Source organism: Ornithodoros turicata, chromosome 1 (assembly GCF_037126465.1).
Source record: "Ornithodoros turicata isolate Travis chromosome 1, ASM3712646v1, whole genome shotgun sequence".
NCBI classification, from domain to species: Eukaryota; Metazoa; Arthropoda; class Arachnida; order Ixodida; family Argasidae; genus Ornithodoros; species Ornithodoros turicata.
This window is the reverse complement of record NC_088201.1, coordinates 161,077,287-161,093,802: the sequence shown is the minus strand read 5'-3', so window position 1 is coordinate 161,093,802 and position 16,516 is coordinate 161,077,287. Positions and strand designations below refer to the sequence as shown.

The following is a 16,516-nucleotide window of genomic DNA, read 5'->3' as shown; positions in this document are numbered from 1 at the left end:
CCTTTTTCTTGCCACATTGCCAATTACTCTGAAAAATGAGTTCGCAAACGCTTTATCTCCCTACTGGGGAATAAAAAAGGGGGAGGGAGGAGGAGGGAGTAAGGGAGTAATGTTATTCCCTTGTGGGAGTGAGGAGACTCCACACAGGCAGAGTTGTACGTAACACGTTACTAGTAATTGCATTACTAGTAATCAATTACTTTTTCAGTAATTCTTAACTTAATCAATTAATTTTTTGAGCAAGTAATTTTCCAAGTAATCTGATTACAATTTTCGGTAATCAATTACTGAGTAATTGATTACTTTTTACCTTCTGTCAACAATGGCAACACTTCTCAGCAAGCCAATCTGTTCTTCTGTTCCACCACGAGTTCGACTCGACTGAAGCAATGACGCAGAGGTCACTGTGATGGCCGTCTCTAGTCAACGCGTGTTCCATGCACACTACAGTAATATGATAATCGCTTACAAACGCGACCTACTAGGGCAACAGTAAAATAGGTGACTGTATTGATAAATTGTGCGGGCTGAATATAACAATAGTAACAAAACGAGGCGGATGTTTCGACGCGGATGTTTCGGTGTTGTTTTAAATGTGTATATAAATCTGTAATAAACGCGTGTGTGGGTTTTTTATGTTGCTTTCAAATGTATTTGTGAATTTCACTTATCATGTATGTTGGTGTCTCATATTAGAATTTGCAACAAGAGCTGCATGGTTGCATTCACTGCAGGCTTGTTGGATTTGCTATGGTCCACAATTTAAAAGTAATGGGAAAAGTAACGTGTTAAATTCTTAATCGGTAACGTATTGCATTTTTGATGAAGTAATTTGTAACGGTAAAGAATTACTTTTCGCGCAGTAGTAGCAGTAATTGTAATCAATTACTTCGAGAACGTGTACAACTCTGCACACAGGGGACTCCACAAAAGGGAGTGATATATGTGGCAAGAAAATGGAGTACACCCTTTTTAAGAGTGTAAGGGCCTCGTCTACTGCGCCGCTAGAACGCCAGGCATTCTCGGCCGAGAAACATGTTTTAGTGCCTTTCGGTACATTTTTCCAGCAACTCAGTGTACTCTGGTAACAGTGACATAAGAGGGAGATCTTCCGACGCAGACCTTCGCGCAATGGAGCTGGTGCCGACTAACTAGCGGCAGTACGCGCGTGGCAGTCTGCCGTGTGAATTCGCTTCATGGAGGTTAGCCTTAAGGTTGCACCCAACCAGGTAGAGGGTAGAACCAGGTAGATTCATTCCGGATGGTGGTGCCATGCATGTCCAGGGCATGCATGAGCTTACATGTTTGGCTAACTGAGCTGTAGTACACGCACACATACGCCATGTGCAATGCCACATTCCTCTTCGAAGTGCCTTGACCGACCCTTTGTGTTGCAGTCCTGACCGCTGAGGAAGGCACACAGGCTACCCGTAAGTAATACTGGGTTGTTTATGCGTGAGAGGCATTAACCCTGTTCAAATCATGCAGCGCCCAAGAGGTCGCCTGTAAGAAACAAGAAGCAGCGGTAAGAAAGATTATAGCGATTGGTGTCGCAACTGTTGTACAGTCCAGGAGGAGTGCATCCAGTGCATTCGTTGTTCTTCGCAGTCTGGTTCAGTTGGAAGAGTGCACTTCGTACATGTTCGAAAGCAAATACACATTCGATTGCATTGCATGCACTGACTCAAAGGTTCTTTCAGTTGTACGCCATGGTGGTTGCTCTTCCTAGTCGCGTGTGCGCTCTGCGTGCTGGGTGAGTATTGTGAAAGTGTTGTTGTCAACGGTCTGGTTCACGCATAACGTCAGTTGAGCAAGGCACTCCGCCAAATGATCACGCCGCTCAGAATGCTTTATTCATTAAGTGTTTCTGTCTGAGTGATTGGTTCGTGCTATGAATTTCGAAATGTGAGATGCGGTATGAGGGTGGGGGAGATGAGAATGATGACGGGATGAAGGTGAATAAGGCTAGGGTCACTCTGGCTCTATATCCTGCACACGCCATGCAACATAACGTAAGACCGTAGAAGGAAGAGATGAGAAGATGGCATGTATGCGCCAACCATTGCCGCGAACGTTCGATTCGAAGAGAGGCCTCGTATGCCTTTTACACGATACACGGTAACTGACATAAAAAGGCGTACGCCTCTCCCACTAATCCCGACGAAATTTGTTCCTCCTCGTTGTATATTCTATTCCGCTTGATTACGACTTTGTGCACGTCGGCACCTTAATGAACGGATTAAGGAACATGCAGCTAACGTTGAAAGAATGGCTGGGTCCTCGATACTGGTGAATCACTTACAGGATTGCAAAGGTTGACAGCCTGCCGTGCTTGCGTGGGAAAGCTACAAACACCGAAGGTTGTTTCGGGAATCCTTAGAGATCCCAACTCCGTTTTTGGGAGTACACCCTTCCCGCGTATATCATTCCCTTTTGAGCGTACCGTTACTCTCCTTCTTCAAGGGGGTACCAGCACCCCCCCCCCCCAAAGAGTGTACAGATACTCTCGTTAGGGAATCCAGTTAGCATAGTAATACCCATGAATGCTGTCACTACACGTCACTACAAGTAGTGGATTGGGATAGCACTTCACGTGGCAGTAAATACAGCGCAAAATCGGAGGTTGACGCTCGAAAGGCATGTACAAAGTGGGGAAGTCAGCCAAGACCCTACGCAAATCGAAGTTGAATAAGTGATTTTGTTTATTTAGATGTTCTAGGGTCATTCCAGCTCAAACGTCCCGATGATGGCGCTCGACCATCTCCGTTTTCCACGAAAAAAATATATGTTGTCGTCGTCCACGTGAACATAATCCGTGCGAAGTATTTCGCCCGGGGTCCGCACAGAATCGTCGCCACGGGGCTTCGAATTCCTGCGCCAGGGATTAAAACCATGGTGCGTCCAAGCGGGCGCTATCCAAAAAAAATTGGACGCTGTTTTGAAAGGATCACCTTTCACAAAGAACGCGCAAAATCCGCCATGTTGAGCAATTTGACTCGCCGAAAAAGGTCGGTACTCATATTGGTGGGCCCCAAGAAGGAAAATATATAACATCGAGATTTCTATGTACGGTGTATTGAGGAAAAAATGCTCCACATGGCGGATTTTGCGCTTTCTTTGTGATAGCTCGGCTCGCGAATTAGCGGCTCGGCGCCGCTGAGATCATGAACCGAACTAGTGTGACCCTTTCGAAACAGCGTCCCGTTTCAATTTTTGGGATAGGTAAAACCGTTGTTGTTCAGCGCCCGCACCATGGTTTTAGGCCGGCGCGGGAGTTCGAAGCCCCCTGGCGACGGTTCTATGCGGACCCCGGGCGAAATACTTCGCACGGATTATGTTCACGTGGACGACGACAACATATATTTCTTTTTCATGGAAATCGGAGATGGTCGAGCGCGATCATCGGACGTTTGAGCTGGAATGACCCTATAAAGTCAACAAGAATCATAAGCCTGTCTCAAACTATGCTGCACCTCTGACTCTCGAGTTAGTGTTTGTTGGTCATACGGTACTCTTGCAATGCATGCGAAAACGAAATATTTCTCAGCCATGCCTTTTTCACGGACTACAAGGCGTTTTGCATGACAAGCAATTGTGTTTGCCATGCAGAGGGTAGGAAGAATTCTCAAAGCAACAGACGCATGTCCGTAAGAATTTGGCTATCAGTGCAAGGGGATAAAACCTAAACATACATTAAACCATGACAGGCGATGTGAGCAATTGAATCACGCATTCATATCAGTTCCGTGAGACAAAAGAGCCAATTCTCCTTCACAAGCACTGGCAGCCACTTCAGAACACTCACAGTAAATAGTCTGGAAACTAAATGTACTAGATCAAACTATTTCAATTGAGTCGAAATATTCGAATCGAATATTATATCGAAATCGAATAAGCAACGTGAAAGCAAGCAAAAGAAAGCAAGTTTCCGAAATGAACCTAGCTGAGTAACTTCCATTTCATGTGTTTCACACAAAGGCTTAACATGAAAAATAGTGGTAAACAATCGACCACATGAGCTCCCATATAGTATACAAATATGCATACAAAATACATGCAAATATTGGTACTATACATACAATACTTAAGCACAGTGATAAACTATTTGAGAGGAGATTAATACCAGTACCATGACTGGCGAAAGATCACATTTAAATGAAATGAACTTTGCAACTCTGAAATAAAGCCCGTTAAGTGATCTCACAACTAACACTTACGTCCTATATGAAGATGTACTTGCACTGCCTGTCCTATTCGTATTCGAATCTGTCCATGTTCAGTCTGTCTTACTTTTGTATGTCATATTTGAAGTCGTGTCGCTATTGGTGTGTCAGCATGTTCTGAAGACATTTGAGCTTAAAACGCTAAGCATTTAGTATTCTAGCCGGGCAGGAAATGCAATCACAATGCAGATCACAACCTATAATTGATTTCAGGAACAAAACAATATCCATCACAAAGTGCAGTCGTGTAGGACCAACCTGAGGACACTAAAGCTGTGTCTGTGCCTATTGACCTGTGCTATTTTCTCTCTCTCGCTTTTGTGCGTCTGTGCTTAGAGTTACTCTTATCAAGAGTTACCTTCGCAATGTTACTCTTTCGCAGAGTACGCTGCATGTAGCAGCATCGCTACCGCTGCCTGCTCGGCACCCGCCGCACCCGCGCGGGTGATAATAAACGTTCATTCCAACTCCGTCCCTCTTGGCTGCCGGTTGTCTCCTTTTGCCTTCCTCAAGGCATCCACAAACTTGGTGACCCGGACATGATCGAACATTGCTGTGCACATTGCTGTACAATGGGGTTGCAGTTCTGAATTTTGCTGGATAACTATTCCTTCGTCCCTCAGTTAAAATCAGGTAGCTGTTAAAGCAAACCTGTGAATACTAGAAGCAGGCTGGCATGACTTTACGTGAAAGACTACGATAATATGCATACATAAAAGAAACATCACCCACTACGCCTTTTTCGTAGACTCAGTGTAGTTTGGATATAAACAATGCCATCTTCCCCTATGAATAAAACTGCAACTATCAGCACAGTACATGCTTTATGTAATGTCGCGATCATCACATAAAATACGTTGCATACTATGCAAGTTTCTAAAACGTTTATTGGAACGACTTCAACAGACGTGCCTTTCAGTTGAACAACGAAGCAGTGTTACATAATAACGTTCGCGACAAGCTAAACGTATGGGTGAGACTCGCCTTTTGAAACAGAACATCACGCTGTTCTTGAGCTTGCATATACAAACACGCATTAGCAGCAGGAAGGCCGAAGTTAGAGCCACTAAATAAGCTACGGAGCTTACCATCGAAGCTAGCCTTCTGGCGCCAGATACTACTGTGAGAGCATGTCTGTTCCGAACAACCTTCATCCGGGTTGCTTCCACTCCCAGTCTGCTAACGGTATATTGGGACAGGAAAGTACACGCAGAAGGGAGTAACAGGTAGCCGTTACCCAGAGTACACCCTGGGTACACCCAGAGTGTAGGGGAAGTGTAGTCTTTTATCCCACCCTTACATTTTTAGCTTTTAAATTGATGTGCTAATAAACTTGTTGCTGGGTCTGAAGAAGACTTTTCTTTGTCTCTCGGTCGTTCAGAACAAGTTCAATGCAGTCTGTGCGATACCGAGCCTCAGTGTATAGTGTATTTTTTTATTCCACGAATTAATATTCTTGCCTTTACAATTCCAGGCATCCTGATTGTGACAACGGCCCTTAACCCCATCTCTCGTAAGTATGTGTGCTACTGCCAGGCACATCGATACCCTTTAGAAGAGCGTATATGGAACACGATTCAGTGACACATCACTCGCTAGCTTGTGAAATTTGGGACGAGGATTGCGTTACTTTCCTTATGCCCCCCAACTAGAGATTAATTTTGGGCGGTAGTCGTCCTGTAGTCCGCTCTGTTTCCATAAAAACGAACACCTGGGAGGTTTCGAGTTAAGCTATTCAGCTATGCTCACAAGCTATACAGTAGATTCATGGTTTTAGTGCCAATTGGTTACAAATGATAGTCTCAGTTCACCATATATGAGAACAATAGGGAGCGGACGCATATGACACATTACGTGCAATGCTGGCTGACTGTACTATGTTCGGTGCAGCTGCCAGCCACGTAACCATAGCATGAAGTCTGTCACAAAAGTTCCTAATGACATATAACGTCCATATATAAACTCCTTATAAAGATCCATCCGACATTCGAATGAGAATATGTAAAGCCATAAAGCTTCCCAGAAGGACCTCCCATAGCAAACGCCTAGACAGTAAAAATGGAATCACACCCCAGTCGCCGAGACGATATTGTTTTGTGCTTATGCTGGAATTAGCCTGAACCGAGCAGGATCCCATCCTGTACTACCGATGCCTCTCCTCCCCACATCTCTCCCCCCCCCCCCCCACAAGCTGCACTGTGTGCCTCATTTTTGGCGTCGTTTATCGGGATTTGTGATATAATTATTTGCGTCTCTGGTATAATTATTTGCGATATAATTCTTTGCAAATCACCAGCAACCAGCGTGCTCCAGCGTGTCTTCGTTAGTGTATTGAATATGCAATAATAGGAACAGTTCAGCGGACCCTAGTACAGCTCCAGTCAACCTTAACAATAAGACGTTCCCGAGCGTGATTACAGCAACCCTCGTGGAAATTATTCTGTTCCACCAATGCCCCCACGTTAAGGTTGACGACAGTTGTACTAATTGTCACTGAATATTTTTTATTTTTCATTTTATTAAACTGACAACATCGTAAAGCTCCAGATTACACTACCTCCACAGTACTGCGCTTGCCACTGCGTCATACTGCTGCTATATTAGCTTTTCTGCACGCACGATTTGAACTGCCATCCCCACCTTTGCACGTGCGGTATCGTGCAATGGTCGTGCGCGTGTCACATCCCTCTCTTCGTTGCCATCCCTCTCATCCGCAGGTACAGTCCGGCATCGTATAGACGTAGCTGTTGTTTTGCTAAGAGAACAGGGAAAGTCATATACTCTAATGTCGTGTATACGACATCACGACGGCTAATGCATGAATCGTATAGATGCTTAGTGCTGCGGACTATACATTTGTGCATCTCTGTGGTGGTACCTAAAATAAAATGCATCCTTTCTTTATTTAGCACCCGCAACAGCCTCAACTACGTGCGCAGGTAAGGATATCGTCCCGTAGTAAAAGTGAGTAGTAAAAAGAGTATAGTAATAGTATGGAGGGTGTTGCAAGCGGTTTGCACGAGGTACGATTCATTAGACTAATACCCTTAATTGAATTTCGCATAGGAATTCACGGCCACAACATGTTACTGCAATAATTTTCCCAATTATGACAGCATGACAGCATGAAACTCAGGGCTCTTAAAATGCTCATAATTGTCACAAAAAAGGCGTACGCCTCCCGTTTTCAACAAACTAAGGCAGATAACGATATCATTCGATATTATGATCGACTAGGAGCGTGCTATGCGGTGAAGTTCATTTTTAAGAGTGTATTCACAGCCATCAGTTACGTCCACACCGCACACTGAAATGGTGTGTTGTGGCATGGGCCACCAAAGTTACCTTTCCTTGGCAAAATCCTGAGTTCAATTTAGCTAATCAGACTAATTAATGACGTACACTTACAGGAAACATCTGTTTGGGTGGCAAAAGCCTCAACAAGTGCCGTGCCCTTAATAGTGCAACACCACGTATATATTGAGTAAATACAAAGTGGCAGGGCAATGTAAGGTGCGACACAGGAATCGCACGACCACCATGAATGAGTACCAGGTGGTCAAAACTGCACAATATTTGTTCATGCTTTCGCCAGTATCAAGTAGTGTTTCGCATCAAATATGTTGATATATGTTTCATTGAGCATCATTTTTTTTACAGTTACGCAAATCTTCACTGGCTACGTAACAACGCAAATGGGCGAAGGTGAGAATCAATCTCGCTGTTGTCCAGGAGAGCGTCACTTGTGTGTTCGCAGGGCATAACCATAGTCTCTCTAGTGCTAGTTGGCGTTGGGACGGCAGCTGCTGCATGGAGGCGTGCGTGTTAGTAGCAAGGGGAAAGCCCATGGAAGCGGACATCTTATAAAACCGCACGCAGTACTGCAGTATCGCAATACTAGAGATGGGACGAATCCAGAATTTTTCGAATACGAATTCGAATCCAAGGAAGGTTCTACTTTCGAATCCTTGTTTGTTTAACGAAGAAAACATACACAATAGTATAGTAGAAAATATACTATAGTACTATGGTAGTACTATAGTAGTATAGTACTATATTGCGAAGTTGGCCTTTGAGCAAATATTGGCAAATTCGGCGTGCAAAAAAAAAAAGGGGGATTGGTGAGACGGGTTACGGATCCGAATTTACCAGTGAGGTACTGAAAGTATAACAATGGTAATGGTGCCGGTGATGTTACACGTAATGTGTGTCAGCCTAGTTTTGTCGGGACATGTTGCACATGCCGCAGCGTAGGACTACCACCTCAGGAAGTCCGGAAATTTCCGCTTCCCTTGTGACGCCGCTGCACATGTCTCGAAAGCATTGCTCCTCACCCCATCCTCACCTCCTCTCTTACTATGGCAACTTTCACGCGCGATAAACAAAAAACGCCCTGGAGATACTTTCAGTATTGGTAGCCGGGATAACGATTAGTACCTCGGTGCTAAATTCGGATTCGTAACTCGTCCACCAATCCCTTTTTTGCACGCCAAATTTGCCGATGTTTGCTCAAAACGCCAACTTTGCAATTTTGTAGAAAATAAACCATATGTTACATGACCTAAAATATTTTTCTGTGCAATGTATTGGTATGAGCTGATTTTCGCCAACTGTTGCTAAGGGAAAAAATCCGAACTTGGCTCAATGTGCGCTGACTTTGCTTGTCCAGTACGTTTTAAGGCTTGAGATAAGGAAGCTGTCAGAGATGACACTATCCTTCCTTAAAACGACCTAATGCGAATTTTTACAGCCTTATTAAGCCCACCAGCGTCAAAGTGCGACCTGGTTCTTCGCACGGGGCCGACATTCGATCCCGACCTACGGCCGTTTTAACCTAGGTACTCATGTCCCAACACCACATGTTTTTTTCTCTGAAATCGGCGTTGGTCGAGCGACACCACTGGGACATCTGGGAGCTGAAATAACTCAATGGTGTCTAGTAACGTTGGGTAGTGGGAGTTCGAGGTTCGAATCCCACAGGCTGCGTCTCATGGCGTGCGTCATATGTCACGTGAGGAGGGAAAGAGTAAGAGATGGGGCGGTAAGGGACCAAAGACGGGGAGGTCAGATTGGAATGTGCCCGGCACCAGAACTGTTTGCAAGTAGGGCAAATTATGCGATTTCTTTGGGAGTTCTAACTTAAAAAAGGTATTAAGAGCGGTCATATGTACGCAGTCCGTCAGACTGAGAACGGGATAAACATTCCGTTAGATGTTCAGCACGTCATGAAATTGCCTGTGTAATGCTGTCCGAGTCGTGTTACCCATTACAGCTTCTCGAATACTTCACATTACTTGACTTCACTTTTACTTCACAACATAGCGGAATCTCTGTGGTACAGAGGAAGTCCGACATGAACTTTAGCACAATACAAAAAGCATTTGCTACACCTCACAAAATAGTATAGATTGTCATAGCTATGTGTAACTTTTGTACGTGTTTCCTCTCATAGGAACCTTTGTGAAGGTCCTGTGGCTACCAGGGGTAAACATCCCATGTCTCCCAAACTCCTCTATCGTTTATTGTTGCCAGATACAGAGAAACTCTTTCATTACATGAAATACATTAATCATATGTATCTGCCTCTCAGTCTATCGGCTTCCCCATTTTGGCCGGGGAAGTGCCAGTGCCGTGTATTACGGCTCCGGCTCGTGGAACCGGTGAAACTCGGATACCTCCCAGTTTCGCTCGAGAGGAAGGAGCACCTGAAAGCACCCAGTGTAGCGAACCTCTGTCGGTTGTACACACTCACCTCATGTCCATCCAACAAGGCTATGAAGTACTACGCGTAACCTTATAAAACTACGAGCACATGTCCACATTCCACATGTCTCCGCACCTAGGAGAATCCCCAGCGGCCAGCGCGCGGGCAGAAGTGACCTTCTCACGTGATATATGAAACATTCGATACTATCGATAGTTTTTTGCTATCGATTGTACAACTATCGAGTGAACCAGAATTTCGATAGCATCACGATAGTTTTCGAACTATCGATAGTATTAGGACATGCACTTCACCTAGCTTCAGTCGCTTGAACCAAGCTTTCGCTTCTACAAACTTTCAGTACGTTATTCACTTCCACCAATGTAAAATTTTGGCTTCTTGCTTTCGAAAACCAGACTTTCTGTGAAATTTGCTCCAGCTATTGAGACTCTTGGGGATTATCAGTCGTAATAAAGCATCGAAAGTAATGAACGGAACTCGTGGAAAGACTGGTGACGCTTATGCTCTTGTGGCAACAGGAAATAGGTGTCTCGGTTAGTTAAATAGACATATTTTTCAGATGCAGGTCTTGCAACCACCACACAAGCCACTGTGACCCCGTCCGAAACGTCGTCGTCCACAGCGTCCTCGTCCACAGCGTCCTCGTCCGAAACGTCGTCACCCGAAACGTCCTCGTCCGAAGCGTCCTCGTCCACAGCGTCCTCGTCCACATCGTCCCCGTCCACATCGTCCCCGTCCACATCGTCCCCGTCCACATCGTCCCCGTCCACATCGTCCCCGTCCACATCGTCCCCGTCCACGTCGTCTCTGTCAACTACCCCGGCATCCTCTACAAGTACCGGTGAGTATGTTGAACGTCGCACACCCTTTACCCAAGGATGTTTAGTGGACTAAAATAAGGTTCGGCTTTGGAGTAGGGTTTCTGCCTTATCCGGTGGCCAGTAACTGAACACTGTGCGGGGGTGCAGTGGGATCGCGGATATATGCCCATGAATCAATGCGATTTTAGTTATCGCAACAAATGAACTGGCGTCAGGGGGAAGACCAGTAGAAGTCGGGTGTAGGAAAAATCGCCCCTGGAAGAAAAAATGTCCCCCGGAGAAGACGTCCCCTCAAGAATAGTATCAAGAAAAGTAGCTTTCGTAGTAGGTTTCGCTATTGCATAGCGCGCCTGCCCATCCTCATGATGAACTGTCAAAAACACTTTGAAAACCTCTAACGTTTAAATATTAACCTAGGTTCCCACCGGGGACATTTTCCCGTAGAAGTTGATGCTAGCCGGGTCCGCTGAAAGGCGAGATAAGCAGAGGCCCCTAATTGGCAGGCTGGAATGCATAACGTTGCATTGTTAGTGGCCCTATCAATTTCATTCGGATATTGCCCTGTGCTGTGTGAACTATGCGTTCTATGGAGAACTGTTTTAGGGTCTATGTATGTTTAGCCCTGTCTTGAATTGGACATAGGGGATCGTGAACGACCGTACATTATGTTCATCGATCTTTGGTGGTGACGAAGGATTTTACTATGAATTGCACCTTCATCCGTACACCAAACGCAAACCTTGAATTCCGGGCAACCCTACTCCAGAGAGGTTGACTGAGTATTTGGCAGAAGGCTGCCAGGGGGCGCTGTAAGTGGGGTGCGCTGCTGTCATGGGAGGAGGTGGGTTTCCATCGCATCAGCTTTTTTCAGCTACTTGTGTTTGCTATTTGTGCTTTGCTCTCGTATTTCACTTCTGGGAACGAGGTTATGCGAAAATAAAACCATCACCATTTAGTACAAAGTACAGCTGAGGGAACTGAATTCTATTTCGTTCGGACAGAGGCCGCTTCATGCTTTTAACACAAATAATTTGTGTTACCATCCTCGTGCTCAATAGTAGAGAAAGGACGGTTTCATATTAAAGCCTCTCACATCATGGCGTACTCATTTTAAGGCTCACGTAGCGGCAGTACAAATCTCAGGTGCCTCAAGCTTGTTAAAGTTCATCAACTGGTGCACAACTAAGAACGTCCACATGTGCTACCTATGTTCCTAAACGGTGCGACCGGTGCGACCTTGCAACTTGTGACTTCAGACTTCCATGTGTGTAGGTTAACTGTTGCGCTGCAGTCCGTAACTGATCCTCATCCGTTCATGGTCCTGTCTGCGCTTTCTTCATGGTGATGTCCGAAGTTCATGATAGGAAGGCTATAACTCATCCGCTACATCTTCTCCGGGTAGAAGGCTTGTTTTTGAAGAGGCTCAAACAAGTGTGACCCACTGGACAGTATAGCGCTCAGCTTCACTGTCTCATTGGTGGACAGAGTAACCCGTTTGCAGTGCCTTCGTTCCGCAGCACCACAACGTATGGTGAATCAATGATGATCGTTCCCACGATTACCTCAGCGCCCGAGAAACTCTCGTCCGCGTCCATGCACAGCGCTCTGAAGACGTTGCTGTAAACATCCAAATCTGCCTCAGTCTCTCCGATCGTTTCGCCAGGGCCTGCGACTTCCTTACGCAGCTGCATTGCATATTTTGATTTGATCAGGTCTGGCCTGAGAACCAGTGTCCAAGAGCGGTTGTTTGCTTGCCATTCATTCATCGTCTGCGACGATTCGGACTTCATGCTGGTTTCCACATTTAGGGCTTCGTTCAGGACAAGCCGTTGTGCCATGTCCTTGCTTTGCACAGTGAGTGAATTTGCAATCTCGCACGAAGTTCCGTTTCCTGCCCACTTTCCTGACGTTTAGGACCTCGTGGTCGAACCAGCTGGTGGGTGTCATCGTCCGTTCGCGCTAAGGGCTCAGCTGTCTTCGAAAATTGCGTAGGCCTCTCGCAATTCCTGTTAAATACAGGCACAGGGCTGCTGCGTCATAATTCTTAAAGCATTCATAACATGTCTCGTAGGAGGTCGGTAACGGCTCAGTTCCCAGTCCCAGGCGCACACAAATCTGCGTACTATGGAGTGACACCTGTTTTAAAAGTGCAGGTACGTTGGGTAGGTTGATACGTTGATAGGCAGCGGAAGAGGCGTTGCTGTTTCACCTTCTCACATTGGAGGGTGGGGTCTTTGCAGTTGCGCAATGAACAAAATGGTGACGCTTCACGGATTTTTGTATTTTGTATTTGGTACCACGTGACCGAAGGGACCAAATTTTCTCGTTGGGACTAGCTTTAAAAAATGTCAATTAGGACATTGCCTTTGCCTTTTTAGCCAGTACCAGTGTCTTTCAGCATATGCTATATTGGAATTCATCTCGAAAAATCTGTTCGCAGTTAGCTGGAACACCCTGTGTATGGGCGAGGAGTGAACATTTCAGATTTAATGAATGCTAATGCTAATGAATGCTAATTTGTGTTATGTTCTTTTCCAGCTGGTAACACAATATTGTGCAGCGTGCTGAGGAACTCCGAGGGCTGGGTTCCAGCGCAGTGCGACATCATTTTCGTCGTTGTGCGAGTGACTGCCGCAGAGGTCAGATATGCTGGGCGCAACACCCGTGCATTTGAGAAATTGAGACTCAAATTGATGGCATCGAAGATCACAAAATTGGGACTGGACTTCCAGTATTCGTGAGTTTGACTGGTTGCTGTGTCCTTCAGTCACACTGTCGGAACAAGGGACCGAGTCTGGCGCAAAGTGGCAGACCGTTGACCAGACAACGATATGCATTGAAAGAAAGACATCCATCGATCTGTTTCTTTCCATCCATTCATCCATTACTTTCCATCGTTTCGCGACGGAAAGTAATGGACCATTTCCACATTCGCGTCTCCCGTGGCGGTGGTTTCCATGAAGGAAGGAAGACTGGCAGGAGTCACACTGGACATGTATGACACATGTGTGACATGTACACACACACATGTACATGTATGACAACATGTATTGAAATGTGGCATATGTATAATGCTCGGTCACACTGGTTATACAATTCTTGCATGACAACATCGTTTGGTACGAACGCTTGTATGGTTATACATACCCGTACGGAAATTCCTGAATCCGGAAATAATCAGGTTCCCTGGTTCCGACCTGATTCCGGACTGAACCCAAAATTGGGCGGGAATGACGATCAGGAACCGTTCAGGACCAAGGTATCAGGAAGTAATCCGGTTCTTTATTCCGGAATGAATGAGCTCTGGAGAGAAAACTGAACGTGACCGGAATAAATCTATCAGATGTCTGATAATAACTGGATAGGCGTCTGATCATGACCTGAGGCGAACCTGATGCTAACCGGATACCAGTCTGATCATGACCCGAGGCGAACCTGATGCTAACCGGATACCAGTCTGATCACAACCTGATAATAACCATGTGCAGGTTGGATCATAACCTGATGTGAATCTGATAATAACCTGACACGCGGCTGACGATATCCTGACAGGGACCTGATAGAAACCCGATTTAAAACTGACCGAAATGGTACACAGAAAGGCACCGTACGGAACAAAAACATTCAAAATAAAATGGCAGTGTGAAACTTCGAATACTGCATTGTAACCGTGCGAGGGTAAACCCACTAGAACTCTGCAAGTGTGAAAAGCATTGTGGTAGGTCTGAACATGACCATGCATCCTCATCATGCTAGAGAAACTTTGTGTAGACCTATAGAAGACGTATAAAACAAGCGGAACACGACAGAGTGGACTCAATCGACATTGTCATTTTTATTCTCATGATTTCGTCTGTCTCTCAATTCGCTTAACTTGGTGCCAAGAGACTTGACCAACGCAGCAGTCGAGGCCTTCCATTCTGGCCGTCCTGCACCATGCGCTTGAGTGACGTCTGGAAGTAAGGCATACATAGTAAGACAAGGCAATCAGACTCACCCTCAAGCTGTGGCACGATACTTACCGATTATCGCATCGACGGCTCTAGGATAAAGCGGTGGGCGCGTCTCTACCACGTGCCCACGTACTCCGTTGTGACGTTGACCCTTCACTGAGCAATTCATGAGCGCTTCTTCGGTGAAAATGTTGACCAGCAGTGATCTGGCCATTGCCGTTGCCGACTTAGCCAGCCGGGCGCCTGCCAGTGCCCTTGCGGGTACATATACGCCGGAGAGCGACACCAGCTCGACTACCTGATTGCCATGATGAGCACAACATGATGAGCACAAATGTGCATAAGCAACGCTCTGGCCAAGCGATAAGATTTCAAAATATGCAGACACAACAATCCCCACACACGTGACAGCTTTTGTGATGTGTGGCGATGTAAATCAAAGAGTGCAAGTCCTTCACAGGAGTACATACCTGATAGTCATTGCGCTTGTGTTTAAGCTGTGCCAAGTGTGGATTGTTCTCCTCCTCGTTGGTGACGAACGAGTACTCCGTGTCCAGTGCGGCGACGCTTGCATCATCCGTAACGGCGGGTGCTGGCCCTGCAGGGTCACTGGCAAGCCGCTGAGCAGCTCTTAAAAGTCGGCGTGCTGCCTTAAGGTGGCCTTCTAACTCTGCAATAGGTAGCAAAAATTATTTGCTGCTCTTCTCTGGTCAATTCACTATCAATCGCGATCACAAAGTTCGTAAACGGCCTACCTGTCCGTCAGGGCTGCTATATCAGAATCATCCCCCCCCCCCACACACACATACAAAAACAGAGAAACGAGATCAGTAAATAGAGGAACACTCCAATACTTACCCATATGCTTCGTCAACTGTGTTCTGACGCTTTCCAGCTCAGCCTCAACGCTATGAAGCCGCTGCTCTGTAGAACGAAGCTGTTCACGTAATACAGCATTCTCTTCCTTGAGGGAAGACTCGGCATTAAGTTCATCGAGCAAGGAAAGGGCTTGCCTTGTGACAGGGTCGTCCTCAGGAGTCATATTTAAATCCTTGTTAAACTCTTCAATTAGGACGTCCATTTCCTTCTGGAGTGCCTCGTGGTCATCTATAATGCGAAATAAATGTAGTTATGTGATACCACGTGCACAAAAAGCCCATACAAAAGTGACCACTTACCAGAGATGTTTTTCAGTGTTGCACGATAATGTTTTCTTCCTTGCCAACGGACTTTCACTTCGCTACCTATGCGCATCTCTTCACTGAAGTTCTTGATTTCTGATGTGGAGCAGACAAAAAAGCGGTTTTCCTTGTCGAAGTGCACCAGCGCGTAAGCCATCTTCCAAATCGATGAAGTAAGTGTGTCTGTGAGCCAGCTCCTTCACAAAATAAATCCGGGCCAGGTCTACGCTGATGTTCGGTCTCCGCCAATCACAACCACTCTGTAGGTCAAGTGACCCACTGGGTTTTCCCGGATACGGGAACCGTACGGTTCACCGTACGGTTTCTATTGTGCTCTAGAATTCCCCATTGCCACAAAAGGGTGAAACCAGCTTATCTCTGGCATGACCACGCCAACAAAAGGGGTTGTGCGCATGGTTTGGGGGTCAGCTTCAGCCGAACAACAAAAAGAAATTTGCGCCACATGAGTATTACCATGCTATATGACTACAAAATAAACGGAAAAAGTAAATTGCTTTATTTCAATCCATGTTCGCATCTGTTTGTGCCGGAACAGACAGAAAGAAAAATAATAATTGTAACCAGCAGTCATATTCAGCTTACGTGTATTCCT

At 45.8% G+C, this 16,516-nt stretch overlaps 1 protein-coding gene across 1 annotated transcript in view; it reads left to right on the top strand.

The window, feature by feature from the left end:
* Positions 1-16,516, top strand: part of LOC135388420 (uncharacterized) — a 44,036-nt gene that overhangs the window by 17,191 nt on the left and 10,329 nt on the right. The window contains exons 5-12 of the mRNA XM_064617977.1: positions 1,398-1,430; positions 1,489-1,525; positions 1,701-1,753; positions 5,698-5,736; positions 7,133-7,162; positions 7,884-7,928; positions 10,508-10,789; positions 13,308-13,506. Coding sequence (XP_064474047.1) covers positions 7,919-7,928; positions 10,508-10,789; positions 13,308-13,506 — 491 coding nt within the window. The 5' untranslated portion in view covers positions 1,398-1,430; positions 1,489-1,525; positions 1,701-1,753; ... (1 more) ...; positions 7,133-7,162; positions 7,884-7,918. The remainder of the gene's footprint in view (positions 1-1,397; positions 1,431-1,488; positions 1,526-1,700; positions 1,754-5,697; positions 5,737-7,132; positions 7,163-7,883; positions 7,929-10,507; positions 10,790-13,307; positions 13,507-16,516) is intronic.